Source organism: Phalaenopsis equestris, unplaced genomic scaffold (genome assembly GCF_001263595.1).
Source record: "Phalaenopsis equestris unplaced genomic scaffold, ASM126359v1 Scaffold000036, whole genome shotgun sequence".
Lineage (NCBI taxonomy): Eukaryota > Viridiplantae > Streptophyta > Magnoliopsida > Asparagales > Orchidaceae > Phalaenopsis > Phalaenopsis equestris.
The window spans coordinates 993695-1006296 of record NW_018164478.1 but is presented as its reverse complement, the minus strand read 5'-3'; the positions used below and the strand labels follow the sequence as shown (position 1 = coordinate 1006296).

General features: G+C 34.4%; 1 protein-coding gene across 1 annotated transcript in view; it reads right to left on the bottom strand.

Annotated features, from left to right (window-relative positions):
- The window catches only part of LOC110018773 (vacuolar protein sorting-associated protein 51 homolog), a 129371-nt gene that overhangs the window by 116293 nt on the left and 476 nt on the right, over positions 1-12602 (bottom strand). The window contains exon 2 of the mRNA XM_020716204.1: positions 11850-11989. Within this exon, the coding sequence (XP_020571863.1) occupies positions 11850-11989 (140 nt within the window). The remainder of the gene's footprint in view (positions 1-11849; positions 11990-12602) is intronic.

Sequence of the window (12602 nt, the reverse complement as noted above, 5' to 3'; positions counted from 1 at the left end):
GCATAGGGTAGGTGAATGGAAGGTTCGATTTGAAGGGCAGTGAAGATAGGGGGTTCAACCAACTCAGTAACTGTAACATCCTCGGGTAAAGGCCCTTGAGCCACCTCAGCATCCCCCATACCAGGAGTAGGTATTCTGTTAATTTCTAAAGAAGGAACAGACAAATCATTTGAGCCTCCAACCGCCACAACATTCACCGCAACATCCTCAGCAAGAGGGTAAACCAAAACCACCACAGCATCAACAGTCTGCATAGATAGTTGTGAGAGTGTAGGGAGAGCGGATTTGTGTTCTCTAGGGGGCAGTCGATGGGTAGAAAATTTCCTTAATTCAGGATGTAAATGGAAACAATGCTCAAAGTCATGACCAAACATGCTACAGTGCCTACAGTAATATGGATATTTTTCAAGCAAAACCTACTGCCAGTAACCCGTATGAGTAGAGTCTATCCAAATATCTTTTGGTGGAGGTAAGGTAATATCTCTCTCAATTAATATTCTAGCAACCGAGAACCTTGTGAGATTGAAGGTATGAGCATCAAGCATTAGAGGTTTCTCGCACATGGCAGCAATCGAAAATAAAATTTTGTGATTAAACAAATGCGCTTTCAGACCAGGGAGTTTAAGCCAGACAGGGATAACAGGAAGCTCGGTTTTCGGGTCAAAGTCAGTTGTCCATTTAAGGACCTTCATCCAAACATCACCAAAGTGAACAGTTCTACAGGCAAAAAAATTTGCATAATCGTCTTCATTGGAAAGTTGTATCAAAATATGTCGGCTATCCAAGGCCCCGATCTTCCAACCTCCCGAAAATTTTAACAACTCAAAATTTTTCAACAGAAAATCATATTTCGGTTGACCATAGAGGAATTTACCAATCAAATGGAAACGACAAGCAGTGGCGAGGATAGAGTTTTCAGAATCAGAGAGAAAAAGCGCGTTTTTACCCCCCTTGCGACCTTGAGGTTTAATGAAGCTACTATCACCCCCAATAGCAAGTGAATCATGGTAAGAAGAAGGGAAGGCAAACTTTGGAGGAGACCCAGAAGAAGAAATCCCTGCAGTGACCCCAGTGTAAGTCTTATCCATGACCGTAGCGAGAGAAAGAAGACGAGAGAAGAAAACCGAGAGCGAGGGGAAAGCCTAAAACGAAAAACCAGAAAGATCTCAGATCTCACCAGGGGGGGGTTGCCTTCGTTTAGCCGCTAACATCTTCGCGTCGCCACGAAATCGCCCGCGGTGCCAAACCCTAGCAGAGCGGTCGTGAGAGTTGGAAACTAAACCCTATATATAGTTAGAACAGTTTTAAATCTCAAATATTAGTAATTTTACATCAACACAAGCCAAGCTAGCAATTACTGAATTGAATCCTTTATTTCAGTGTGATACCTTTGCACTTATTATTGGATTGATTTATAATTATTGAGCATTTGTGTCACAAGAAATATTACAGGCTCTTGATAAAAATTGCAGGGGTGGCAATCTGGTGATCAAACTTAATCTCAAAAAAGCCTTTGATACCTTAAATTGGGATTTCATCGTCAATGTTCTCAAAGCTAGAGGTTTTAATACAAGTTTTTGCTCCTTGATTAAAAGATGGCTCGCCAACAATTATTATTCTGTCTTGGTCAATGGAAACTCTTATGGTTTCTTCACTGTTTCTCGGGGCATCAAACAGGGAGATCCTCTTTTCTCCTATTATTTTCATCTTCGCGTCGCCGTGATTGTTCTCATTCCTAACTAAACCCTATATATAGTTAGAACAGTTTTAAATCTCAAATATTAGTAATTTTACATCAACACAAGCCAAGCTAGCAATTACTGAATTGAATCCTTTATTTCAGTGTGATACCTTTGCACTTATTATTGGATTGATTTATAATTATTGAGCATTTGTGTCACTATTTTTCCTTATCATGTTAATTGATACTTAATTACTTATGTTCAAATACCATACTGGTAAAGTAAATGTCATCGGTGAAAATTTAGCTTGCATTTGTTATATTCTCATTATCACTTTGGAACTCGTTCAACAAACTATTTACTGTAAAGCTTTCTTGAATGGACTCTTATCATTGTTCTCAACTTGACCAAACAATACAGAAAATAATGCCTTACTTCCACTATAATTGATGTTTTTCATTACCTGCCAAGTGTGGAGCAGCTTGGAGGGCCATAGAACTTTGTTCTCGGCAACCGTTGCTTTCATACTGTGGTAGTTTGAGAAGTGTTTGATTGACCATTGATGCTTTTTATTAAGCATGTAATATAATATTATGCTCTATGGTAGGGCAAATCATATCTAGCTCCATATTGGGATGGAAGTAAAGGCAATGTTTAAGAAATAGTAATCTTTATGAGAATTTTCATTTTCAGACGTCTTGATATATAATTAGTCTTTTATTAGTTTTTTCAGTACTTTCTATGTGTCGATAAGAACAAATTTGACTTATTTGTGATAATTAAATAAAATTATTGAAACATAATTTTTTACTTTTATCAAAATAAATTGTTTATCTGAATAGGTTGGATAAGTTGCAACTGCCCCAAACAGACCCTAATTTATTATTTGATGAATTCGAGCAAAACGAGTCGAACGCGATTGATCAAAAGTTCGTTCTTGTTCAGCTCGTTTATAAATCGAGCTCAAAAAATTTATACGTGTTCGCCTTATTTGTTTATCAAATGAATCGAACACAACTACTTAACGAGTCGAACATGTGTTGTTCGCAAATGATGAGCTTTTTTGACACCCCTAATTGCAGTTGGTTGATTTCTTGTTGCATATCCTCTATAATAAGCTCTAGAACGCTTTGTTGATGGTTCCTTCTTGGTGGCATGGCACCTCTTCGTCCAATTAAAATTTAAGTTAGAAAAAAATTTTGTGATTTATGGTTAGAGTTAGGTGAATGATGTGGGAAAAAAAACTTTTTATGAGTGTTAGGTTAGGTGCATGGATTCTAGGTTTTTTGGAAAGAAAGACAGGATTTGTCGGGCCTGGATACTAGATGAAAACATTTTAGGACTTCTAGAAAGTGTTTAGGAAGTGGATCGAGTGGAGAGGTGATTGTAGAATTGCAATAGAACGAGAAAATGAGAGTTCGATGGCATTTGGACAAGGACAAGTATCATTTGGCGATTGCCTCGATTGAAAACAGCAAAAAGAACTCTGCAATAAAAATGTATAGGCAGCAAAATATTCCGCCACTTGTTTCTAAGCAAGATCAAGACACAACACATGCAAAAAGAATTGAACTTAGAGCCAAAATCAAATATACAAACTCCAAAACACACTAATGAAACAAAAAATCCCTCAAAACAGAGAAACAAATATATAAATCGTCTCCCAGTAGAAAGAAGCTTTATTTGTTGAAAAGACATAGGAAATAAGCTAGAAAAAGCAACAAACTTTGTTGAATTTGCCAATCGAACAAGATTTTCCCTATTCAACTCAGCTGCGATCTCGTTTCCCGCTATGGCTTATCACGGAATCACGAAAATCCTGTGGTTCTCATCTCCACTTCACTATCCCATGGTCGTGGGATCAATTTTTCACGATTGCAAAATACAGCAAGTCGCGGGATCACAGGAGAAGATCTCGCGTCATTAATCCAAGTTTAATTTAAACTCCTAAAAAGTAAATCCTTTTAACTTGAAACATTATAAATCCCATAACATTATATATATCCATAAAGATGAGATTTCAAATCAAGACCCTCTTTAACCAGAAAAAGCTATTAAACAAGAACATGCACACCTTTGACTAAGAATGATTATATAAAGGTAAAATTGCACGTCCCGTATCTAAAAAGGTCCATTCAAAACTAAACACTTAGATTAGCAATAGTACCACGAGAATGACCATTTCACACCACCACAAGTCAAGCACCCATAGACACATAACGTGTGCATATGAACTACTTGTCTGAATCATTGTATGAATGTCATTTCTTCTTTTAGAAAAAAAAAAAAACTACAAATTTCACTACTGCACAACAATAACAACCTCACAACAAAATAGCACTGCAACAATTTTCAAGAAGCATGGGACTAATGCGGAAGATCGGTGTTTGTCGATGCTTAGAAACTTCAATATTTATTTTATTCCTTCTCGTGGCTTCTATCATGTTATAAGTAATTATTTAGCACCTCTAACATCAAAGCACATCAAATCACTAGAAGGTGAAATTTTTCTCATCTCATTCCATTCGTGTCTATATCGGCTTCCCTTATAATATCCCCGCTGTGGCTTATTGAATTGATATTGAGTTCAGAAACAAATTGTGATTTTTTTTTTGCGGGATCCCAATTGATCAAAGTTAAAGTTGTGTTTTTAATGCCAGAAAAAACGGGCATGTTTTGTAATTAGAATATTAACTTTTTTGGGTCAACATGAAAGTAACAACAGCAACAATAACAATAACAAGGCCTTAATCCCACTACTTGTGAACGGCTACATGAATCCTTTTTCTCCATTGCATCCTATTTAGTGTCATATTTTCAATTAGTTCTAATAAATTAAGATCATTTTTTTTCTACAATAAGCCCAAGTCATCCTAAGTCTACCTCTGCCAACATAAGTCAAATCTAAAATATCTACTCTCCTAATCGGATCACTAGATGGTCGACGCTTACTGTGACCAAACCATCCAAGACAAATATCTCTAATTTTGTTCGTCACAGGAGCTACGCCAACCCTATCACGGATATAATCATTTCGCATTTTGTCTCTCAGTGTAAAGTCACTCATCCACCTAATCAATCTCATATCTGCGACACTTAACTTAGTATTATGCTTCTCTTTTAAAAGCCAACATTCAGCGCTATAGATATAGAGCATTGCAGGTCTCAGGTCTCACCACCGTCTTATAAACTTTTCCTTACAGTCAAAGCGGTATTTTTCTATCACACAAAAGGCCCGAAGCATTTCTCCACTTCAAACAACCAACTTGATTTCTACAATTAACATCTCCATCTATGTCACCATCGCTTTGAACAACAGACCCGAGATATCTAAATCGTTCACACCTTTTAATAATTTGATCACCCAAAGTTACACTTCTCACTAGAGCTACTAGTACTAAAATTACATTTCATGTATTCAGTTTTAGTTCTACTCAAATGAAGGCCTTTAAACTTCAATGTAGACCTCCATAATTTAAGTTTTTCTTGAACTCATCTTGTCTTATCTGCAAAAAGGATATCATCGGTGAAAAGCATACACCAAGGTACATCCTCTTGTACATGTATAGTAAGAGCATCCATAACTAAAGCAAAAGAATATGAGCTTAAAATGTAATCCAACAAAAGTAGGAAAATATTTGGTCAATCCTCCTTTAGTTCGTACACAAGTAACAGCTCTGGTATACATTATCTTTAATTACTTGAATAAAAGTCATATCAACACCTTTTTTTCTCAAGAACTCTCCAAGGGATATCTTTTGGGACCTTATCGTAAGCTTTTTCTAAATCAATAAAAATCAAATGTAGATTTGATTTATCATCTCTAAACTTCTCCATCAAACTTCTCAATAATGTATAGCTTTCATTTAGACCTGCCCGGCATAAATCCAAATTGACTATGAGAAATCTTTGTAATATGTCTTAACCTATGTTCAATTACCCTCTCCTATAATTTTAAAGTATGACACATCAACTTAGACCCCGTTTGGGGCAGCTTAAAACAGCGGCAGCGTTTTTGAAAACTTTGTCTCACTGTTTGGTTAACACGTTTAAATCGTGTGTTGGAAATCGCGATTTTTATTTTGTGAAGAATGTCGCCCGCGGGATCATCCCCGCAGGCCGCGTTCCCTTGTCGCGTCTTCTCTACGAATTACTCTGCTGCCCTCGTATAGCTATCAAACCCTCTGCCCTTGCCCCTCCTGGATTCAACATTCCTTCCTCCTTCATTCGCGATCGAGCACGCAGAGCCGCTTCCTACTTCTTCGGCGCTCCTTCTCTTCCAGGTAAGGGTGCGTTCCTTCGGCACTGCTTCTTCTGCTCAGACCAATCAAGTTCCGCCATGGCTTGCCTTGAGTAAAAAAGTTGGAGCTTTTTCTCTGTGAGGGAACCAAATCGCCCTTTCTCTCTTCCCCAGCTCTACTTCTGAGGCTTCTGAGAAGCATGACCACCGAAGCTCTACTTATTAGAAGCATGACCGCCGTCGCCGCTCCTTCTCGCAAAGGTCATTTCAACCTCTTCATCTTCTTCTTACTCCTTAGTATCCCTCCCTCAATTCGCTGCTCTTTTCTCTATGGTTTGATATCTCTTTTAAAGAATTTAGGTTCAATCGTAGCAGACCCAGCAGACCCTGAGCAAAATCGCCTGGAACCTGCAGCAAAAGGAGCTTGTGGAATGGCAAGTTAATGCCGTGGTAGGCTTCAAACACAATGTTAAAAATTTGATGATATAATTACTTTTAGTTTTAACACTACAAGTTAACAAATGTTAAAGTTTCTTATAAATTTTATACATAAATTACATGTTTCAATTTTCATTTTTATGTTTTTCTTTTGTAATGCCTTCTTTTTTTCTCCATTTATTTCTTTTTTAAGCGGGGTTATCTATCATTCCTTTAAAATTGACGAGAAAATGGATAAAAAAATCGCTTGAAATTTATTTCTTAAGGCTTTTTTCTCAACAGAAACTACTTGTAGTATGATTTGGAGGTCAAATGTATTTTGAATCATAGAAGCAAAACTATTTGTGATGCAAGGATAAGGCTGCACCCATCAACTTCTCCTTAGACTGGTGGGAAGCCTCATGCATTTGGTCAAGCAGCCCCTATTCTCTCAAAGGGTGTTTAACGAATCCCATCGTTCAAGTTTTAAAAGCTATCGAATAGCATTAGAAGCTTCAACCACCGAACAAAAGAGGCTCATCAAAACCTTTAGCAGCTCTGAGAGGATTGGTTTGGTATGGCCAGAGCAGCCACTTAACATATTTGCTCAACTTTCCTTAGATACTTCAAATACTTTCAAGTCTTGCAAAAATCCCAATTATCTCAACTCATCCAACCAGAATTGCAAGGATTTTGCTGGATCAGGCTTGGTAGTTGAGTTAAAGAAGGATGATACTGCAAAGAAAAAGGAAAAATCATTTTTTTGTGAGAATCATAAGCAAGCAAATGGTTGGGATTTATCTTTCAATTTGGGTTCGTAGAAGCCTCCGAAAACATATTCAAAATTTGAAAGTTTCTAGCGTTGGTGTGGGTTATGCAAATAATGTCATGCTTCGCTGGGTGTTTCATCAGGTAACATGCATAGACTTTGTTATATTAAGCTATAGAAGGATACAGATGAAAATTTGAAATATGAATGGGGAAAAAAGATTTTTTTGTATGAGAGGATCTCAAGCCTCATTCCATTTCATTAGCCTCCTGATCATTTGGTGCAACAGCCCTTTTAGAAGGTTTATTAAATGTCTTTTCCAAATGCAGAAATAGCAGGGGGATTTTGCATCAAATCTTTTCATGACTAATTGAGCACAAATAAATAACCAAATTATGACATTATGGTTAATCTTATGGTTTCTTCTTTGAAGCAACTTTTGTACAGGAAAACATTTACTGATGTGGATCTAGTGATTAATGTACAAGCAATGTTCGCCTTTAATGTCTTAGCATATATGTGTGCAGGTTAATCTCACTTTTGCAATCAGTTCATTACTTTATTATTACACTAACCCATATTTTGATTATAAGTATCAGTGCACTTCCATCTTCATGGAACTTGCAACAATGATGTTGCTTCTGGTTATATCTTTTCTGGTCTTGCTTTTTTTTTTGTAAGAGCACAATTTACACCAATATAAAATGAAATTGTGTGATTTGTTCTTCTTTCCAACCGTTTGTTTGATTGAACCGCATATCAAGTGTTTTAATCTGATATGAACATTGGATTATTTGTAAAAAATATTGGTCTGGTCGTCTCTGTAAGTTATGAAAAAATCATTGGATTGTGCATATCATTTTCTACAATAAAGTGTATCTTGGACTCTATTGGAATGATAAGCTTATATTGTAAAGTAAACTCCTTAATATGTTTGAAAATAAGATATCATTTTTTAAAATAAAAGTTTATATTGAAAAGTAAAATTTATATTTTAAAAAATTTCTTTTTAATTTTAGAATAAGATTTTGTATTTTAATTAAATTTTATTAATAAACGGAGTTGAAATTGTTATTTTCCTACAAACAGCTGCAAATAAGCTATTTTCAAACCGCAGAAACCAAACAGCTCAACTGTTTATTCATTTCAGGGGTATAATAGTCATTTGTCCACAAACAGCTGCAAATCAATTGTTTTCCGAACGCTCAAACCAAACAGGCAGACAGCTTATCCAGATCAGCTGCTAATCAGCAGCTTATCAGAATATGTTGTTTATCTGGATAAACTGGATAAGCTGCAGCTGCCCCAAACAGACTCTTAATTCCTCTATAACTTGCACACTCTTGTGCATCCCCTTTATTCTTAAAAATGGGGACCAAAATGCTCTTCCTCCACTCCTCAGACATCTTTTTAGTTTTTAAAATAATATTAAAGAGCTTAGTAAGTCAATTAAGAAAGAAACGCCCAAATCTCCTAAATATTTTCATACTTCAATTGGGATATCATCAGGTCCTACAGACTTTCCACCCTCAATTTTCTTTAAAGTCTCATCAACTTCTTTTTTTATTAATGCGATGGTAAAAATGAAACGTTTTATTATTATTAAAGATATTAAGATCACTGAGGTCGATCATATTTTCAGAAATTTTATTAAAAAATTTATCAAAATAATTCACCCATCCATGTTGAATATCTTTTTCCAAGAAAAACACTTTTTGATTTTCATCTTTAATACACTTTACTTGAGTTAAATCTTTAAATTTTTTTTCTCTGTTTGGCCAGTTTATACATATATTTTTCACCAACATTAGTATCTAATTTATTATAAAGATCATTAAAAGCAGAGATTTTAGCGTCACATATTGTTCTTTTAGACTACATGCGGACCGTTTGATATTTTTTTCAGTTCTCTAAGCTTTTACATTTAAACTAATTTTTATAACATAGTATATATATTTTTTATCTTTTATTGCACATTGTTATGCCACCACCAACTATTTTTATTTAAATAATTTTTTTTCTTTTGATTCTCCAAATACATCTTTTATTACTTGTTTAATAACGTTTGTTATTTTATCCCACATAGCATTTATTTCATCCTTAACATCCCAAATTTTGAAACATTGAATTTTACTCATATAAATAATTTTATTTGTGTATTTTAGGTTCTCTCATCTAATTATACGATGAAGAGTACTAGTGTTTTTATTTTACAACTCTTCGTCTTAAAATTCAGAACTAATAAACGATGTTGGGTACTTAAATCCTCACTTTGAATGATCTTACAATCTTTACAATCTCGTACAATCTCGACGATCTCTCGACGATCTCTTCTTCTCATAAGAAAATAATCAATTTTTGTTTTATTAGATTCATTCTTATAAGTAACAATACGTTTATCTTTTTTTCTTAAATAAAGTATTAGTAATAACAAAATCATACGCTAAAAAAAATCTAAGATAACTCAGCCTTCTTTATTAGTCGCTCCAAACCGTAACCACCATGAATATTTTTAAATCTTCTGCCGCTCTACCGACATGTCCATTTGAATCTCCTCCAATAAAGTTATTTCTTCAAGAGATATCATTTGTATTAAGTTTTCTAAGTCAACATGAAAGTAACTTGAAAAAAATTTCATAGTTGAACCTTTTTTCAGTTATGGTTCTCAACTTGCATCTTTAGCCTCTTGGTCTACCATCCGTGAGAAATAGATAAGGCATTTTCTCAAGTTGTTGATTGGAACCTCAAAAATATGATTTTCTACATAAACTATTGTTATAATGCACACAGATCGGGCTGTCAAAAAAGCTTGACGTTCATGAACAGCTTGTTTTCGGCTTATTAAGTGGCCCATATTGGATCTTTCAGTAAACAAGCGAGTCGAACACTAATACCTTTTTTGAACTCGATTTATAAATGAGTCAAACACAAACAAAGGTCTGTTCATTAGTGTTCAGCTCATTTTGGCTCGAAAAAATATTAATTAAGTAATAATATTTATTTATATCTTTTTTTATATCGTCATTGAAAATTATGATATAATAGATTTGGGTGGTATAAATGTAAAAAAGCAAAGTTTAGGTGCTAGGTATATAAATGCGTAGGAATTGGTTGGTATGTATGTAAATGCCAAAAAAAAAAAAAACATGGAGGCTCATGATCCGTGAGATACAAAAACTTATAAAAAAAATTTTTGTTTCTCTTGTATATTTATTTAGTCTCACATCAGTGGGAGAAATTTGCTTACAGGTGTTTAAATATATGGAGGGGTATCCCTTATATAAGCCCTATAGTCGCGTGGGAGTTCAAGATATTGGATTGAGTTATTGTGGCATGATTATAACTTATTTAAGCGCTTTTAAATAAAAAATGAATGAGAGCTCAAGGTATGGCTCGACTAGATAGAAGTTAAATGAGCTACTCGATTAATAAAGTTATGAGCTTAAATTTGAGTAAAACACAAGCTAATTCGAACAAACAAAATTGAATCAAGTTAAACACAAACTTACTATTCACGAGCTATTTCAAACACAAATATATTTCAAACAAAAAAAATTCGAAGGAGCCAAATACAAATAAGCTATGGGCTCGTTTACAACCCTTGACACGGAGAAGGCCAGTATGAATAAAAGCGTGACAAAGTTTTGGAGCTCTTTTGTGGGAAGTTGAGGAAAATTATCCCGGTCAAAACTATTATAACAGAGTTCTCCTATAATTTTATAATACTATGAAGCACAATGTGTAAGAATACTAAAATCCTCTCATGGTGATCACCATCTTCTAGCTTACTAAATATTTCCAAGATTTTCATTATATAGATATATGATCAACTATACGTTGATAAGAAGGCTATAATTCCTTTCCTTGCAGAAAGTTTAATCTAGAATATAAGATATGCATGCAAACATGATTTTTGTTAATGATAAATGGTGCATGGCTGAAACAATAAAAAATTTGTTCATTTCTTTTTATTTTTCTTTTATGTTGTCTTCACTATTTAATCGCCATATTGTTTCATCTCATATATAAAGTACTGAAAAAATATAGAGAAAAAAACCTACAAAAAAAAACAATGAATCTCGTTAATTAGCGAATAACAATGATGATGCCATATCATTTTACCATCTTTATCATAAAAAACTCCTTCTAATCATCATTTGTTCTTCCCAGTCGAATTCAATCACATCTTGAATAAGTAGAAATTAGTTGCTAAACCCATGCTTTAATGAAAGTTCATAGTTGAAGTTGGAAAAATTACCTCATGCTAAAACTAGTTTAGCTATTGTTTTTCTATTCCAACAATTGCATTAAACAAAACATGGAAATAAAGTTTTTGAACCATCATGTTTTAGAGTTAAAAAAATAATGAATAATTAATATAGCAACATACACCTGGTGGAAGTGACTGAACTATTCACTCGTATAGTTTTTGAAACCTTATTAACCCTTCATCATGCAACAAGAATCCAAAGTAACAAAAAAAATACAACAAAAAAGAAAATTTAGCAATTTCAGCGTAAATTCAACAAGCTATTTATTACACATAATTACTTCCACTACTAGCACTGAGCAGCATCAAGTGCATATACTGTGAATATCGAAACTCACATTAAAACATGCAGTGAATCTTAGGAAGACAATCAAACAAAATAAAATGACAAAAACTTGATCAGGATAATTAGAATGTGTAAAAGTAGACTCAGAAAGGCCATGCCGTGGTGAGGTCAACAAAAAACATTACCTCTTTATGGTATCTGTTGCACTAATAAACTTGTTATAGTTTTCATAAACCAACATTTGCAAGTCAGTATCGAGATTTTTAATCTCAGCCGCCATTTCAACATGTTTCTGAAGAAGCCCGTCCAACTTTAGCTTTTGAACCTAAAGAACATGAGATTAAGAAAAAGATTTATTATGCACGATATGAAGCACATTTTAATGATTAAGTATTCTAAATATCAGCATGGCAGAAATTAAAAGCCTACACCTCGTAGAATGTCAAATCCTTAAGTAAAACTAGATGAGACGTACCGATCTTATAGTCTGTGAGTTGATACTAATAGCTTTAAGCAATTTAAATTTCTCATAAGTCTTTAGGAAATCAATTATCAAATTTAATTTCAACAAAATGCCATCCAAATTCTAGGTTAGGTTCAAGTTCAAAGAAAAGGACAAGAATCAGGGCAAAAAAATGTAATGTCATTCCTTCTTTTCAGTCTACAGCAAATGAAAAGGATAGTTTCAGAAAACTTTGCAATTCTAGCCTCATAAAGAATTCAAATGTTCTTATCAAGTTTAGAGTCAAGAGGATCAATCAGCCAGCCACAGAACAGTAACGAATCACCACAATCAATCCACTGGAATTAACGATCAAGCCAAAACTTTATAAAAGCAACTAAACACTCCAATACTCGGCATGTCCACATAAATCCTCAGAGGGAGAACCTGCCTAAAATGAATGTATTTTAAACACATCCCACCGAACAGCCCCCAA